The sequence below is a fragment of the Carcharhinus amblyrhynchos genome, chromosome 7, assembly GCF_965287045.1.
Source record: "Carcharhinus amblyrhynchos chromosome 7, sCarAmb.v2.hapA, whole genome shotgun sequence".
NCBI classification, from domain to species: domain Eukaryota; kingdom Metazoa; phylum Chordata; class Chondrichthyes; order Carcharhiniformes; family Carcharhinidae; genus Carcharhinus; species Carcharhinus amblyrhynchos.
In genome coordinates this window covers 8383482-8402354 of record NC_137330.1, presented here as the reverse complement: position 1 = coordinate 8402354, position 18873 = coordinate 8383482, and the positions used below count along the sequence as shown (strand labels likewise).

The 18873-nt window shown below is 45.7% G+C and overlaps 1 protein-coding gene across 3 annotated transcripts in view; it reads right to left on the bottom strand.

Annotated features, from left to right (window-relative positions):
- Positions 1 to 6997: 6997 nt before the first annotated feature.
- The window catches only part of arid4b (AT-rich interaction domain 4B), a 196279-nt gene continuing 184403 nt past the window's right edge, over positions 6998 to 18873 (bottom strand). For all 3 annotated transcript variants that reach the window (XM_080191891.1, XM_080191893.1, XM_080191892.1), the window contains 3 exons: positions 15276 to 15503; positions 9360 to 9506; positions 6998 to 7449 (listed from right to left, as the gene is read on the bottom strand). In XM_080191891.1, coding sequence (XP_080048017.1) covers positions 7313 to 7449; positions 9360 to 9506; positions 15276 to 15503 — 512 coding nt within the window. In that variant the 3' untranslated portion in view covers positions 6998 to 7312. The remainder of the gene's footprint in view (positions 7450 to 9359; positions 9507 to 15275; positions 15504 to 18873) is intronic.

The window sequence follows — 18873 nt, the reverse complement described above, 5'->3', positions numbered from 1 at the left end:
CCTGGTTCTGGACTCTTCCACCATCAGGAATATACTCCCTCCATCTACCCTGTCTCGTTAGAATTTTATAAGTCTCTTTGTGATTCCCCCCTCATTCATCTGAATTCCAGCGGAAACAATCGTAACCTAGTCAATCTCTCCTCAAACATCAGTCTCGCCATCCCCAGAATCAGCCTGGTAAACCTTCACTGCACTCCCTTGAGAGCAGGAACATCCTTCCTTAGAAAAGCAAGAGCATCCTTCAAGGTACAGAGATTGTAAGCTACAGAGTACAGAGAGATGTTCTCCTTGTACTCATTGACAGCAGGCAATGCCTTGAATTTAAATCTCATCCAAATGTTCAAATCCTTCCCGATATTTAACCTCCTCCAGCCCTCCAATCCCCACCCCGGATCCCTGCGCTCCTCCAGTTTGAGTTTAGTTGCTCAATCCTGAATAGCTATGCCTGCAGCTGCAAAGGCCCTAAAGTTCTGGAATTCCCTCTCTAAATTTCTCCGCCTCTCGCTTGCCCCCTATAACCTATCTCAGTGACCCAACCTTCCATCATGTCAGAATATCTGCTCATATGGCTTGCTGTCAATTAATGCCCCTCTGCAGCAGTGTGGGATGATTTACAACATTAAAGGTGCTGTATGAATGCAAACTGTCATCTTCACAACATGTCTAACCACACAAAGCCCTGTCCTATCAGAATGTGAATGGTGGGTTTCCTCCGGGTGCTCCAGTTTCTTCCCACACTTCAAAGATGTGGGGAGTTAGGCAGATTGGCTATGCTAAATTGCCCCTTAATTTCCCAGGAAGTACAGATAGAGGGATTAGCAGCGTAAATATGTGGGGTGATGGTGATAGGGCCTGGGCAGGGGGGGAGGTGGGATTATTGTCAGTGCAGGCCCGAATGACCGCCTCCTGCACTGTAGGGATTCTATGATTTAGTACAAGGGTTAATGGCCAAGATGTTTTGCTCAAATTTCTCGTTAATGTGTATACTCTTCCCACTGAAGTCCTCAGTAACTGTATCATCCAGTGTCCAAATTTAGACCCACAAGTGTTACATTAAAAATACAGAAACCCTCGAGGGTTATCGGTGAAACAGTTTTGGGAGGAAAAAGCGAAGTATACACTTAGTATTTGCCGAGGAGACGCCACTGAAGCTTTTTGTCTTGCACTCGGCATGACAAATGCAAGAATACCAAATTTTTGAGCATTTGTCCTCTTTCTGTTGTATCCTTGTGCCTTTACCTGCTGGCTGTACTATGCAGGCAATTCAAAGTGTGCTCTCCACCCATAAAGCTTGTCAATACAGATAGAAGATGGAATGGTCCCAGGGACACAAGTTTTTTTTTTCTGTTTTTAGCCCAATTTTGGAATTCATCATTTTGGGTAATAGCTGTTAGGTCTAAATCCCAAATCATGTGGTTTTTCATTCTAAAGGAGCTGGATACACAGGGCAAGGTAACAAAGCGGTTAGCACTGCTGCCTTATAGCTTCAGGGACCCGAGTTTGATTCCTGCCTTGGGTCACTGTCTGTGTGGAGTTTGCACGTTCTCCCAGGGTACTCCAGTTTCCTCCCACAGCCCAAAAACGTGCTGTTTAGGTGGATTGGCATGCTAAATTGCCCCTTAGTGTCCTGGGATGTGTAGATTAGTGGAGTAACTATGAGAGATTCTGGGGATAGGGCCTGGGTGGGATTGTTGTCAATGCAGACTCAATAGGCTGAATGGCCTCTTTTTTGCACTGTAGGGATTGTATGTTTCTAACACTCGAACAGTCATACTTTGCACAAGCCTGGAAAAATGAGCTGGGTATGACGGCTGTGCCCATCAAATGTCACAAAGGCACATTTTCCAGAAAGCATTGCTTAGCAATCAGGAACAGAGCTCGAAGCAGCTCTCTGATATAAAGGCTAATGATTACACCCTGAATTGTACCTACCCTGACTGACACCAGTGAACTCAGCAGAGACTGGGGACTGGATGCCTCAGTAAGCATCAGCTACAAATCCCAGGATTAAATGTTAACGCGATGTTAGGCATCAGTGGTTATGGACATTCTGCACTGCACATCTCCCAAGCACATCTTTTAATAATCTGTGATTTAAGCAGTATGGTGTTCTGAAACAGGCCCCTGGAAAATAAACTCCAATGTTAAAAAAGAAAAGCTTGCATTTTTATCATACATTTCACAATCTCTGGCCATCCCAGAACAGATTACTCTCAGAGCTGTAGTCACGGTTGTAATGCTGGAAATGCAGCAGTTAATTTGTTCACAACCAGGTCCCACAGATAACAATGTGATAATAATCAGATCATTTAAACAACATTTAAGAAGCAATTAGATGAACACTTGAAATGCCACAGCAGACAAGGCTATGGGCCAAGCGCTGGAAAATGGGATTAGATTAGATAAGGTGCTGCCTCATGGCACCAGGGACCTGGGTTCAATTTCAGTCTCAGGTCACTGCCTGTGTACAGTTTGCACATTCTCCCCATGTCTGTGTGGGTTTCCTCCAGGTGCTTCAGCTTCCTCCCACAATCTGAAAGATGTGCAGGTTAGGTTGATTGGCTATGCGAAATTCTCCCTAACTGTCAGGGGGATTAGCAGGATAAATGCATGGGGGCTACAGGGATAGGCCTGAATGAGATTGTTGTTGATGCAGACTCAATGGGTTGCATGGCCTCCTTCTGCACTGTAGGGATTCTATGATCCAGTCCTGTCCACTCCTTCCCAAACCCAGCATAGCCTCAGATGTCCCAATGGGTAACTTGGACATGTTGCCATGACTGAATTCAGTAGCTGATTTGCAGAAAGCAAGATTCCCCACACTGCAAACAAGATTAATAACCAGATTATCTGCTTTTAACATTTGGCATAAAGAGGTGAAATGAGAGCGGACTGGCCTCCTTCTGCACTGTAGGATTCTATGATTCTAAATACATGGGGTTACAGGGATAGGATGGGACTGTTGTCGGTGCAGCCCCAATGGGCTGAATGGCCTCCTTCTGCACTGTCAGAATTCTGTGGCCGCTGTGGACACAATGAGCCGAAGGGCCTCCTTCTGTGTTGTAAAACTTTACATCTCTAAGTTCTAGAAAAACTCCTTAAACATCTCAAACAGCCTATCGAATATCTTGACACCTATTTTTGATTTTTTCCTTTGTGACCTGTACGGAAAAATTTTCCACATTACCCATTGTAAGACATTAGTGGTTGGCAAGCTGCAAAGCGTGACTTTGATTGCTTATCTCTGGATATTCGTGGATGTCTAAAGCAATCATGGCACCAGAACGTGTAGACAAATGACTTGTGCCTCATGTAGAATTTTGAGTCAGAAAATAATCTGCAGAGAAAGTAATGAAAACTGAGAAGGAAGGTACTTACTTACGGTACTTGCAGCGTTCGGCACTGGGTCTTTGCTGTGGCCCAGTGGCTTAACACATTGTGCACTGTATGCCCATAGGGATACCGGGTGAATGAGGCTTAGGGAGGGATAGATCACAGGCAGCAGGGTTTAGGAAGAACTTTATGTATTCAAGAGACAGTTGGGTATAGCACTTGGGGCGAATAGAATCAAAACTTTTGGGGAGAAAGCAGAATTAGGGTCTTGAGTTGGATCAGCCATGGTTGTGATGAATGGTAGAGCAAGTTCGAAGGACCACGTGGCCTCCTCCTGCTCCTACCTTCTTTGTTTATGGAAAATAGGAATCCAGCCTGAAAAGGATGAGAACAATCAAGCCCGGAGGTTAACAAAGACACTGATGAATGAGCTGAAGCCAGGGCAAGGATGGGTGATCATATGGAAGTGAAAACAGGTGATGTGGATGATGGGTATGAGGATCAGAAACTCAGATTAAATAGCATGCTGAGGTTCGGAACACACTCTGGTTGGATCAGAAACAATAGGAATGGAGTGAATGATGAGAGAACAGAATTTCTGGTGGGGGGGCTGAAGGTAATAGTTTTAGTCTTCCCCATGTTTAGCTGGGAGAAATTGTGGGTTTGAAGAAGCAGTGAAGCATCACAAGAGGCAACAGAGGGATTGAGAGAGCTGGTATGGCAGAGTGGTTAGCACTGCTACCTCACAGTGCCAGGGACCCCAGGTTCAATTCTTGTCTCCGGTCACTGTTTGTGCAAACTGTGCACATTCTCCCTGTGTCTGCGCAGGATTCCTCCCACAGTTCCAAGATGTGTGGGTTAGGTTAGATTGATTGGCCCTGCTACATTGACCCTTAGTATCAAAATTAGCAGGGTAAATGTGTGGGATTATGGGAAGAGGGCCTGAGTGGGATTGTGGTCGGTGCAGATGCGATGAACCGAATGGCTTTCTTCTGTACTGTAAGGATTCTATGAACCAGAGCTGGGCAACATTTAAGATGACCAAGGTGGAGCAGGCATAGAGACAATGAGAAGGAGGACTCTGAAGGCAATGATGTAGGGAAAGCAAGCCAGAGCTGGTGATGCTCTAGTTACAGTCAGACAGGCCAGAGTGGAAGCAAATGAGGACAGTGCCACCAGGAGAGACGTGTTGGACAAGTGTGCTTGCACCAATGTCTGCAGGGACCAGAGGATGTTGCGTGTTTCACTTAGGGCTCTTTCTGCAGGACAAGAGGACGCCATTTATCTCCTGGAGCCTGTTGCAGCATATGATTATATCACAGTTGATTTGCACCTCAATTCCAACTACCTGTCTGGGTTTTTAAACGCTTAATTAAACAAATCTTGCTCTTGGGATTTTCAATTGGCTTAGTTTTGATGCACTGGATTCCTGATTGGAGAGCTTTAAATGGGGAAATGCAGGAATAATGGCAAGGGATTGTATCTTGAAAGAAAAGTGATGTTTGTAGATTGGGCTGGTAACTTGGTAAGGATGGTGATTGGGGGGAGGGTAGTGTTGCCAACCCTCCGGAATTGTTCCTGGAATTTATGGTGGTGGCACAGTGGTTAGCATTGCTGCCTGCCAGCGCCAAGGACTCAGATTCAATTCCTCGCTCGGGTTAGTGTCTGTGCAGAGTCTGCACATTCTCCCCATGCATTTTCTCCTATAGACCGAAAGACGTTCTGGTTGGGTGCACTGGCCGTGCTTAATTCTCCCTCAGTGTGCCCAAACAGGTGTTGCAGTGTGGCGACCAAGGGATTTTCACAGTAATTTCACTACAGTGTTAATGTAAGCCTACTCGTGACACTAATAATATAAACTTTAAAATTTTTCACTGCAGGACAGCAAAAACTTGAGGGGCATGCATGCTGGAGATGGGAGTGGAAGTGGGAATCGTGATGTTTCCTTTCAGTGACACCCTCCCTGAATAAATGGTGGGAACAGTCGTACAAGCCAAACAGTGACATGGTAACTATTAAACCATCATTTACTCAACACATTTATTGAGCTAGAAAAAAAGGTTTGGTGCACTGGAAAGAAAACATGTTCACAAACTATGGCATTTTATTTCAAATGGAAGCCTTTGAATTTGCTTACTTTTTTTTTTACAATAAATTACATAATTTCCAACTTTTTGTGGAATCTAATAAATATTATATAACTTTCAATAAGTTCTTTTTTAAAGTACATAGAGCTGTCAAACAAAGGTCCCACAGTCATGTACAGGGTCAAAATTATCTGTAACCATTGTCAAAAATTATGTTAAAGAGCACAAGCTACACAGACCAAACAAATAAGGTTTTTCCTACAAAGATCTTGTGTTAATCTGGAGGCGAATGAAACCCAACAGCTACAAACATAAAACCATCTGGCAGCTCTTGTGAAGAGACGCGCACCCGCTCACACTTTTTTAAAAAAGATAGAAAGCAACATGCTAACTTTGAATTGAGGTACACCAAAAATTACCATTAAAAACAGTGAAACATTCTGTACAGAGACACGCAGTGTATCAACAGCACTGCTTCCTTAAATACAACTTCAAGGGAGGGGTGGGGTGTTCTAAATATACAAAAGGCTTTATAAAAAAAGTAATGGGATCACATGTATCGGACAAAGAACAGACTCATTGTTACGTACAACATAAAAATCTGGGCAGAAGGTGTGTTATTTTTCGTTTTGTCTACTCCAGGGCGTGGCTGTGTATCTCGATTTCAATCCCACCAATGCCACCTCAATAATCGCAGCAGATCTCAAAAGATTGGCACAGCTTGGATGTGCTCGGAGGCTGCTTCGGATCCGTCTCGCCAATCATGAAACGAGCATTAGAAACCAAGTATTTCATACGCTTTCAGGAAAAAAAAATCCCCTTTCATTTACAAGGAAGGAAAAAAAAGCCCCACAAAAATAGAACTTGTCATTATTTCCCTAGAATAAATATATCTTTTAGGCTGGCAAGTACAATGTTCAGTATACACAGATTTTTTTTTCAAAGGTTTTTTTTACAGGTTTTGTTAAGCTATTTTCTCTCTTTTTTGACGAAATGTTCTGTATCAAAATTAAAGAAAAAATATCAATGACTTTATATAAAAATGACAAAATAGGTTTCCTCTCCAACTTAACGCGTCAGGGAAAACTCACAGTAACCTTTCCCTTGGATCTGAACCTGTAAACACAAGGCAGTAATCAGGAAGGAATCTCGTATGCATTTTGGTTACACATTGAAGGCTGATGCCAAAAAGCACTGTCCCAGCACTCACTGCCCCGCTGTAGTCTCTGAAATACCTGTGCTTGTGTCACACAAAATAACGCGGCAAGCCATCCTTTTTTTTTCGTTTGTTGTTTTAAAAACAGTAAAATCCATTTAAGAAACAGCAAGCTTGTGCGATACAAAGAGAACTAAAATCAATACCAGAGGTTGTCAAATGGTCCACCTACAAGTGGGAAAAAAGAGGTGGGGGGAGGGAAACCTTTGTACGCTGCCCGCAGCCGGTTAAAATCTGCCCAGTGAATTAGTGCGCCGCGTACAAAATCTCCAGGCAAGGAACGTAAAGAGATGGAAGTCCCTTCCTGCCCCTCCTCCTCCTCCCTCCCCCCCACCCCCAAATTAAAATAATAATGGTAAGGCCCACCCATCAACAGATATACGATTCCCAGACAGACTGCAATTGGTTATTGCTCTGCCAGAACACTTGACTGTACTTCTTCATCTTGGTAAAAGTGCACTTAAGTGCTACGTTAGTTTTGCGGAGAAGTAGTTTTTTTTTCCTTGTGGAGTATAGTGCTAGCTGAATTGCTTTTCTTCATTTCATGTTTTTCTTTGTGCCTCTATCCAGCGTCTCTCCTTTTCTTAAAAAAAATAATTAAAATAATAATAAAAATTAAAACACAAGTAGCCCCGGGAGCCGTTTTAAGTGCACTGTGCGTTGGGAGGTCCTTTCATCACCTACATTCCACCGACAGCCCATTCTGTGACGAGCTGGACACGGATGGGTCGGCCAGTGTTAGCATGACCGCCGCTGTGATGGAGCTGGATGAAGGGGAGGAGGAGGAAGATGCCGTCGTCGCAGAGGCGTTTGCTGTGGATTAGAAAGAGAGAGAGGAAGGTGAAACCGCTGGAGAGGTTCCCAGACCAAACGAGACATCAGCTAGAGTGAAAATGGTTGCTTTTATATTGTGCCTCTCTTTCATGGCCTCAGGATATCACAGAATACTTTACAACTAAGGAAGTAGTTAGAACAAACAACAGTACAGCACAGGAACAGGCCCTTCGGCCCTCTAAGCTGGTGCCGATCACGTTTACCTATCTAGACCAACCGCCTATATCCCTCCATTCCCTGTTTATTCATGTGCTTAACAAGTTGTCATAAATGTGACTAGTATAATTGCCTTAACCACCTCATTTGGCAGTGCATTCCATGCCCCCACCACCCTTTGTGGGGAAAAAAACTTCTCCCGCACATCTCCACTAAACCTTTCCCCCCCTTATCTTGAACTTGTGCCCCTTCTCTGTTCATTGTTATAATGTGGGAAACACAGTCACCAATTTGCATACAGCAAGCTCCCAAAAACAGACATTGCCTGGAATTTTCCTGGCACGTCCGCCTGAATCTCGTAAGATCAGGCCCGGGGCCAACGGAGAATGCTGTTCGGCGAGCCTCGCCCACCTGGGCGTGCCGGTAAAATCAGGGCCATTGTGTTAACAGCCAGGTGATCTGCTTTAGTGGTATTAGTAGAAGGATGAATGCAGGCCAGGACAGCCCTGCTGATCTTGTTCATCCCTGAGAGGCCAGGAAATGCCAAGGGAATGCTGCACTGCTCAAGCTGCTCTCTTTTGAATGAGATGTTGAAGAAGAGCAGAGGAATAACCCAGAGTGTCCTGGCCAATATCCAACCTTCAACCGACATCACTGAAAAAAAATACAGATGAGCAATGCAAGTTTTTTCTCTGCTTCATGTTTTAACAGTCTGTTGCACTAAATCCCATGAGGTGACGCAAGAGACCCTGTTCTCTCTTGATGGCAAACCTCGGAGCCACCTCCCAATGTTTCCAATCCTGCTTCCTTATCCTTGGAGTTTGCAGCAACAGTGGGATCACGCAGCTCTCAATCTTCTAGTGCTAGCACAGTTAAGATGGGTTAAACATCCTCATTTAGTGCTGTGATTTCGGTGATTCTATTGGCAACAAGTTGAATTTATACAGAGTGAAACTCTCCCATTTGTGTTTGTGTGTGTGTGTGTGTGTCCTGGATCTGCTGTCAGGCCTGGGCGCCAGATTGAAAAGGCCTCCAATATCATTTACCCAGCACTGGGGAAAGAAACTGGGCCTCCTGAGGATGAAGAGGGAGACAGGGAGGTTCAGGAACATGGACCCCTCCCTCGGGGACACCTAATCTTCCCTGACCCCTCGCTGTGGTGTTCCAGGGTTGGGAGTGGCCTCCATCCTGAACTTGGGAGGCAGTTCCTGGCATTGTTCAGAGGAGTCCCCACATCAGCAACCCCATGCTGTTCCAAATGTGTTTCATTCCAGTGAGTTTTCCCACTGGCTCCGCGGGGAATCTGGTCACTGATCCCATGATCTGGTCTGGTCCCATTAACCAGATGTAAATGAGGTTGACGCCGGCTTCTATCAGGTTTTCCGACCCAGTCTGGCAGGGACCAGGGATGATCCCGCTGTAAAATCACTCCAGGGTGAAACTGGATTCTAGCTCTCCCACCATCTTCTCCCACTGTGCTCGCCAGTGCTGGGGACCTGGGGGAATTCCGCATAACGCTTTTCACACAGTAACTCATAGCATCATCAGACAAAATCGAACACGTGGAATAACAGGAGACATGGTCAAAGAGATCGGTGTTAAGCAGCATCTTAAGGAAGGGAGGGGTAGCAACAACATAGCAAGAGCATGTTCAGGTCAGAGCAATCAACACCAGTGACAGAACAAATTCTTTCGGCATGTATATGAAAATGCAGACAGAGTGGTGAACTTACTATCGCGGTCCTTCTTTCTCATGCGTTTTCTTCTTCTGTCGATTGAGGCCACCTCGGATTTTAAGGAGAGATAATGCCGCCGGATTTCCTGCAGCTTCTCCTGAAGGAATGCGATGCGTTCCACACTGTTCATGTTTTCAACATCAGCTAGAAAGCAGAGGGTTTAAAACAATGACTGATTATTGAATGATCTCACTTGTCTGCAGCAAGTTTGAAGATCTTAATGTACTTCAACCTCACAACAACAACTTACATTGAGACAGCACCTTTAATGTCATTAAAAACATCCCCAGATGTTTCTCAGGAGCATTATCATGCACAATTTGCAATCAATGAGGAGTGTCTTAAAGTGAAGTGTCACAACACCAGATTAAAGCCCAATGGGTTTATTTGTTATCACGAGCTTTCAGAGTGCTGCTCCTTTATCAGGTAAGTGGAAAGGTAGGTTTCACAAACACAGCATATATAGACAGAGACACAATTGCAAGATAGTTACTGATTGGAATCTGAAAATGGTTGGAATGCAAGTCTTTACAGGTACAAGCGGTGTGCGTGGAGAGAGGGATAATCACAGGTTAAAGAAGTGTGAATTGTCTCAAGTCAGGGCAGTTAGTAGGATTTTACAAGCCCCGGCCAAATAGTGGAGGTTACACGTAGTGTGACATGAATCCAAGATTCTGGTTGAGGCTGTCCTCATGTGTCCAAATAAACCTGGTATTGTGAGACTTCTTTGGAGTGGATGCTTTGGAGAGTGTACAGATGAGGTTTACGAGGATGTTGCCAGGTCTGGAGGGTATTAGCTATGAGGAGAGGTTGGATAAACTCTTCTTTTTCCTCAATGGAAAGGCAGAGGCTGAGGGGTGACCTGACAGAGGTTTACAAAAAAATGAGTGGCATGGACAAAGTGGATAATCAGATGCTCTTTCCTCAGGTAGAAAAGTGAAGTACAAGGGGACACAGGTTTAAGATGCATGGGGAAAAGTTTAGAGGGGATGTATGAGGCAAGTTTTTTCTGCAGAGGATGGTGAATGTCTGGAACGTGCTGCTGGGGAGGTGGTGGGAGCAGGTACAACAGCAGCAACTGAAATTGTTACAGGAAAGGCATGTTCCAGTTAAGTGGAAGGATGGGAAAGGTAGGATTAGAGAGCCGTGGATTACAGGGGGTATCAAAGACTTGGTAAGGAAGAAGAGGGAGGCATATGTTAGGTCGAAACAACTGGGTACAGAGAGTGCGCTGGAGGAATATAGAGAGAGTAGGAGGGAGCTAAAAAGGGGAGTTAGAAGGGCGAAGAGAGGGCATGAAATGGCTTTGGCTGATAGGATTAAGGAAAATCCAAAGGCATTTTATTCCTATATTAGGAGCAAGAGAGTAGTTAGAGGGAAAATTGGTCCTCTTAGGGACAAAGGTGGGGAGTTATGTATTGAGTCGGAGGGAATGGGGGAGATCGTGAATGAATACTTTGCGTCGGTATTCACGAAGGAGAGGGGTTGGGTGTCGTGCAGTGTCTTGGAGGGAGCTGTGGATCAGTGGCAGGAAATATCTATTACGAGGGAGGAAGTGCTAGGGCTTTTAGGTAGCGTAAGGACGGATAAAGCTCCGGGGCCTGATGGTATTTATCCCAGGCTGCTTAGGGAGGTGAAAGATGAAATTGCTGGGCCTCTGGCGCAAATCTTTGTCTCTTCTTTGGACACAGGTGAGGTCCCAGAAGACTGGAGGGTAGCTAATGTGGTACCGCTGTTTAAAAAAGGTAGTAGGGATAACCCTGGAAATTATAGACCGGTGAGTTTGACATTGGTGGTAGGGAAATTAATGGAAAAAATACTTAGGAGTAGGATGTATGAGCATTTGGAGCGTTGCGATCTGATTAGGGATACGCAACATGGCTTTGTTAGAGGGAGGTCTTGCCTTACGAATCTGGTAGAATTCTTTGAGGAGGTGACAAAAACGGTTGACAATGGGAGAGCCGTTGATGTCATCTATATGGATTTCAGTAAGGCGTTTGACAAAGTCCCTCATGGTAGGCTGGTAGAAAAAGTTAAGGCACATGGGATACAAGGACAGGTAGCTAGGTGGATTGAGAATTGGCTGGGCAATAGGAGACAGAGGGTAGTTGTTGAGGGGACCTTTTCGGGCTGGAGGCCAGTGACCAGTGGTGTGCCGCAGGGCTCAGTACTGGGACCTCTCCTCTTTGTAGTATACATAAACGACTTGGAAGAGAGCGTATGTGGTGTGATCAGCAAGTTTGCAGATGACACCAACATGGCAGGATTGGCGGATACTGAGGTGGAATGTCAGGTGATACAGCAGGATATAGATAGGTTGGTACATTGGGCAGATAGGTGGCAGATGGAATTTAATCCTGACAAATGCGAGGTGATGCATTTTGGAAGGAATAATGCAGAGAGGAGCTACGTGATAAAAGGTAGACCGATTAAGAGTATAGAAATACAGAGGGACCTGGGAGTGCAGGTTCACAAGTCTATGAAGGTTGTGACACAAGTGGAGAAGGTTGTGAGGAAAGCTTATGGAATGCTAGCCTTTATAGGAAGGGGTATAGAGTACAGGAGCTGCCGTCTAATGCTTCAGTTGTATAGAACGTTGGTTAGACCGCATTTGGAGTACTGTGTCCAGTTCTGGTCACCTTACTACCGGAAGGACGTGGAGACTCTGGAGAGGGTGCAGAGGAGGTTTACCAGGATGTTGCCTGGCATGGAAGGACTGAGTTACGAGGAAAGGTTGGAGAAACTGGGACTTTTCTCCTTGGAAAGACGGAGATTAAGGGGAGACATGATAGAGGTATATAAGATACTGAAGGGAATAGATAGAGTCAATAGTGATAGGCTGCTCCCTAGATTGGGTACAATTACGAGAGGTCATGATCTAAGGGTGAGGGGGGAGAAGTACAATTTGGATGTGAGAGGAAGGTTCTTCATGCAGAGGGTCGTGGGGGTATGGAACGCGCTACTGAGTAGGGTGGTGGAGGCAGGCACGTTGGACTTGTTTAAGGTTTACTTAGACACATGAGTGAAACAAGGATGGAGGGTTATAGTAGGGGGTATTAAATAGGGTCAGAGCCTCGGGAGACACCGGAAATGCAGACTTGTATGTTAACGTTTTTGTCTTTTTATTCCGCAGGTGGCGGTCCACCTTGTTGTCAAACAAGGGGCATGCACACGGTGGGTCGTGCGTGGGCTGCTCTTGGAGGTTCCGGGAGTGGCCTAGTACTTTGTGTCGGTGTGTGTGCTTGATCCTGGACCGGTAGACGGGCGCCGCAACAGCTCAGTGACTAGCACTGCTAGCTGTGCAGATACATGGATTTGGGCCTGTGTCTGTGGGAGTTTGCGCATTCTCCCTGTGGTTGCGTGGGTTTCCTCCGGGCGCTCTGGTTTCCTCCCACACCCCAAAGATGTGCTCTTAGGCTGATTGGTATACCAAATTGACACTATTCTCCCCTGAATCTGGCTAAGTTAGGGGTTCCACTCGCATACACGCAGGGCAGGGTAGGTGTAGGAGGATGCGGCAGCGCGGGCTCGTTGGGCCGAAGGGCCTGTTTCCCGTGCTGGGTTGTTCTTTGTTAAGGGGCAACTAAACGAATACATGAATAGGATGGGAATGGAAGGATACGGACTCCTTTAGTGCACATGTTTTAGTTTAGGCAGGCATCATGATCAGTGCAGACTTGGAGGGCCGAAGGGCCTGTTCCTGTGCTGTACTGTTCTTTGTTCTTACTGTGCCCACCCCAGTCCAATGCCAGCACCTCCGCCGAGCGTCTTAAAGGCAGAGAATGAGCTGGAGAGGTTGAGGGAGGAAATTCCTCTGCCAGTAGTGATAAAAACTGGGGATGCATGGAAGATCAGAATTGGAGAAGCACCTGCCAGATCTTGGATGATTGCAGGGCTGGAGGAGATTACAGGGACAGGGTGGGGCAAGGCCATGGAGAGTTTTGGAAAGAGAAGTGGAATTTAAAAAAAAACGAGACTTTGCTGGAGTGGTCCGCGAGCGAAAGGATGATCGCTAAGATGTGTTTGGGTTCATGGTCATCACTGACATGGTCCAACCTGCATCAACATCCCCTTTTCACAGGCAAGCTTATGACTGTCTGGAGGACCTGTCTTAAGTGAATGCGAGTATTCAAAGCCCAATTGCCGAGCACTGTACTATGGTATAAACCCCTGGATCTTTAAATCTGACTTGATGCTTACTGGCAGGGATAGGGATCAAAGGAAACATAGAAATAAGCCAGAATTGAAAACAGAATAAAAATAAAACAACTGAACGGAAAGAGCAAGTTAACAGAACAGTGATCAACACCTGAAAAACAAGATGCTGCCAAATTTATAGTCGGCATATTTTGTTCAGATAAACTGTAAAGCAGAACAAACTGTACTGATGCAGAAAGCATGTTTCCATTTGAAATAAAATCAGCCTACGTCCTACTGGGATACAAAGCACACAAGTCAAGGAGGAGTTTATTTTCCAAAAACCATTGCTGCAGTCTACACAAGGGACAGGGCTGTAAATCTCTTATTTGAAAGCTTGCAGGCTGTAATAGAGATTTACTATATAATATGGCCCATATCCTTTGGGAATCTGCAAAGTAATAAAATTGTGCTTCTCTTAGAACAAAGCACAGAAACAGGCTCATTGGCTCTCCAAGCCTGTGCCAATCATGATGCCCTAACTAAACTAAAAAAAACCTTCTGCTCTTACTCAATCTCTATCCCTCTATTTCCTCCCTATTCACGTACCCATCCAGATGCCTCTTAAATGTTGCTAATGTGCCTGCTTCCACCACCTCCTCAGGCAGCGCGTCCCATGCACCCACCAACCTCTGGTGAAAAACTCCCCCCCCACCCTGCACATCTCTCCTAAAATTTCCCCCCTCACCTCGAACCTGTGCCCCTTGTAATTGACACGTCCACCCTAGGAAAGAGCCTCTGACTATCCAACCCGGCTATGCCTCTCATAATTCTATGGATCTCTCATCAGGTCTCCCCTCAGCCTCTGTCTTTCCAATGAAAACAATCCTAGTTTATTCAACCTCTCCTCATAGCCAACATCCTGGTGAAACTTCTTTTCAATCTCTCCAAGGGTTCCACATCCTTCTGGAAGTGGAAGTTTACTCGTACCTCCTTAATCTTTGCAGTTCTTCTCTTTTTGTGTTTCTCTCTGTGCCTAACTAACACACAAAGTCCCTCATTGCATGTGGGCAATATGACTGCATGTGGCTGCAGGAGACTAACATTGGGTGTAAATTACTGCAGGAGACTTGGGTTCCTCCAGGAGATGAACACAATAGATTCACTGGCTCTGGACTTGCCTGGCTGCAACAGTTATCTGTATTGTTTCCTATGGCAAGTCAGCGTTTTCACTGGCAACCCAGAGTTTCCTGTGCCTTCCTCAGCCTTGTCTTCCATGTATCTCTGCAGGCAGGGTCACCAAAGAGGTTCTTATTCTATTCCTCTTCTTCCCTTGCAAAGCAAGCAGCACAGGAAATGGCTCCTGCCTTCATCTGCCTCACGTTCAGCAGATGGGTTCTTCCACAATGAGGACCCATTTGTATCTGGACAGTGTTAGCTTGACAGGTCATTAGTTTCATTCACAACCTAACGAAGATAACTGGCACCATACTCCACCAGTATGCCCCAAGCATTCCACTGGGTGTCAAAGATGGAGGTCCCATCTCTGCTTGCCAGAGTGGGACTCGGTTATTCACCCCTAGGCTCACGTACAAGGATGGTACAGTCTGATCTTGAGGCTGGTGGAGGTGCGAGTGCAACGAGAATTACTATTTTCGGGAGGGAAGGAAGGGATAGAGAGCTCAGTTTCTCCTGGGAAATGTAGAGCGCCAGACTGGACCTTTCGTCTTACTATATAACAGGAAACATGTTATTGTCAAGTGGGACCAAACTCACCCATCTGGATACTCCATTTATAGGTTCTGGATGACCTGCCGCTGTGCTCCTGTGCAGAATCTTTCTCTCCATTCCGAGGAGGCTTTCCAGGAGCCAGCACTTTGACAGTAGATGTGTTCCCCGGCAGAGAGTTAATGCCTGGTGGCACCATGGAGGAATTCTTCTTCACTTGTACTGATTTAGCTGGGTTTTCACCCGCAGACATCTCTTCACTATCGCTGCTATTGGCTGCAGAGGAAGAAGGAAAGACTTGTATGTGCACTGCATCTTTCATGACCTCAGAACACCCCAAAGCGCTTTACAATGTATGAAGTTTAGTTACTGTCATAATCAAACAAATAAAGCATCTAACTTGCATGCAGTAAAATCCCACCTGATGGACTTTTGCATGGTCTGCCCCCTGCAGTGACAATGCCAAATCATTATATTTTCAGTGATACTAATTGAGGGATAAATATTGGACAGGTTACTGGAGCGAACTCCTTCAAAATAACGATTGTGAGAACCTTCCCCATCCATCTGAGGGCAGGCAGGGTCTCCATTTAACACCTCATCTGAAAGATGGCATCTCCAACAGTGCAGCACCCTCTCACTACTTCACTGGACATGTTAGCCTGGATTCAATGTTCAAGTCCCTGCAGTAGACTTTGAACCTGGGACAAAGACAGACAAGGAGTCAGATGTGCAGGTGAGTGAAGCTAATTCAGGGTCGGAGATCCAAAGACTACAGGGGGTTATTTTTCCACCCCATCTGCCACAGAGACCATGCAAAGGGCTGTTCACCTTGGGAGGGATATTCCGGTTTTGGGGTGAGTGCAGCCAGAAAATCCTGTCCTAAATGAAGCAAATCCCTCTTCCGATTTCACAGTAACTTAATTGCAGTATTAATGTAAGCCTTATTTGTGACTAAGAAATAAACTTCAACTTTTTTTTAATCTATTGATTCCATCCACATGAAACTGGGGATAATATACAGGCGTGGCTTAAGAATTAGTTAACAGACAGAAAACAGGGTAGGAATAAATGGGTCATTCTCAGATGGCAGACTGTTACAAATGGGTACCATAAGGATCAATACTGTGGCCACAGCTGTTCATAAATCTACAGAAATGATCTGAATGCGGGAATCAAATGTAATCTTTCAAAATTTGCTGATGATACAAAACTAGATGGGCATGCAAGTTGCGATGAGGATGCAAGGGGGGCTTCAAGGGAACTTGACAGGCGAACGGAATGGCCAAGAACACGGCAGATGGAATATAAGGTGAAGTTATCCACTTTGGTAAAACAAACAGAAAGGCATAGCATTCCTTAAATGGTGAGAGATTGGACAAGGCTGATGTCCACACTATCTCCATATCCCTGGTGTCCTTGTTCACTGAAAGCTAGCCTGCAGGTGTAGCAGGTAAATAGGGGGGCAAACGGCGAGTTGGCCTTCATCATGCAGGGATTTGAGTGCAGGAAGTAGAGATGTTATGCTGCAATTGTGTGCAGCCTTAGTGAGACTGCACCTGGCGTACTGTGCTCAGTTCTGGTCTCCTTATCCAAAGAAGGATATACTTGTCAAAGAGAGAGTGCAATGGATGTTCACCAGGCTAATTCCTGGGATGGCAGGATTGTTTTATGAGGAGAGATTGCGGAATCTGGGTCTGTATGCCCTACATTTTGAAGAATGAGAAGCAATCTCATTAAAACTTACAAAAATCCTTATAGGTCATGACAGGGTGGATGAGGATCAGAAGGTTCCCCTGCGTGGTGAGGCTGCAACTGGGCAACGCAGTCTCTGAGTAAGAGGTAGGTTAGTTCAGACAGAGATAGTTAGAAATTTCTTCATGCAGAGGGTGGTGAACCTTCTCTACCCCAGGGGGCTGTGCAAGTGCAAAGACTGAGCATGTTTAAGACGAAAATGAGTAGATTTCTGGCTACTAATCAAGGGACACGGGGATAGTGTGGGAACGTGGCATTGAGGTAGATGATCAACCATTATATAATTGAATGGTGGAGTAGGCTCGATGGGCCACGTGGCCTACTCTGTTCATATGATCTCAATTGGAGCTGTTACAGTAGTTCGCGATTGTCTGAATTTGTATCCCAATGGACATCCCCTTGGGATATAACCGTAACAGCCCAAACCCAGGGGAGGAGGAGGGAGACAAAATAGGGCGGACAAGTTAGCCTGTCTTTAGCAGCAACCCAGGGTCCTGTGGCACAGAGCTGGGAGACGAAGGAAACTAACAAAAGTGAAGGGAGTCTATAGGGAAAGGCCAATTGGAATAAATTGGTCAATTTTGCCAACGAGCTGGACAGGCACAATGGGCTGAATGGCCTTGACTCTGGGACATTGTAATGACTTCAATCAGGCCTTTGAGGTTGGTCTATTGGAATATGAACTCCTTGGTTAAGGAGCCAATTGATGGGTCAGTCAGGGAGTCTTTGCCTTGAAGCCAACCTCACTGGCCTGATTGAAGTCATTACAGAAATGCAAAAGAATAAATATGGAAATAGCTGTACAGTTGTAAGATCAGTCAGTTCAACTCTGGTTAAACTCTCGTGCTGATAAAGTATTCTCCTCACAGTTCAAAATAGTGAATTCAGAAAGATAAACAGGCTGGTGGAAAGGGCGGACATGTGATTGATAAAACTTAATGAAATTTAAGGTGATAAAGTTTGCAGCAGGCGACGGTGCAGAGGGACCTCGGGGTCCTTGTGCATGAGTCGCAAAAACCCAGCTTGCAGGTGCAGCAGGTGGTCAGGAAGGCGAATGGGATGCTGGCCTTCATAGCGAGGGGGATTGAATATAAAAGTAGGGAGGTCTTGCTGCAGCTGTATAGGGCATTGGTGAGGCCGCAGCTGGAGTACTGTGTGCAGTTTTGGGCGCCGCACCTGCGCAAGGATATTTTGGCCCTGGAGGGAGTGCAGAGGAGGTTTACTAGGCTGATGCCGGAGTTGAGGGGATTGAGCTATGAGGAGAGGCTGAATAAACTAGGCTTGTACTCGTTAGAGTTTAGAAGAATGAGGGGAGATCTCATTGAGACGTATAAGATGATGAATGGGATGGATAGGATAGAGGTGGAGAGGCTCTTCCTGCTCAGAAAAGACAGGAGGACTAGGGGGCACAGCCTCAAGATAAAGGGGAGGCGGTTTAGAACGGAGTTGAGGAGGAACTTCTTCACTCAAAGGGTGGTGAATCTCTGGAATTCTCTGCCCGTTGAAGTGGTGGAGGCTGCCTCGCTAAATATTTTTAAGAAGCGGGTTGATGGGTTCTTGATAAGAGAGGGGATTAAGGGTTATGGGGAGAGGGCGGGAAAGTGGAACTGAGCCACAACAGATCAGCCATGATCTTATTGAATGGCGGGGCAGGCTTGAAGGGCTAGATGGCCTACTCCTGCTCCTATTTCTTATGTTCTTATGTTAGTAGGAAATAAGGAGAGGCAATATTATACAAAGGATGCAATTCTAAAAATGGTGCAGGAGCAGAGGGAGCCGGGGATGTGCATGCACAAATTGTTGGCAGGGCAGGCAGCGAGTGGTTAAAATGGTGCATAGGATTCAGGATTTTATTAATTGTGCCATGATTACAAAAGGAGGTTATCGTGAA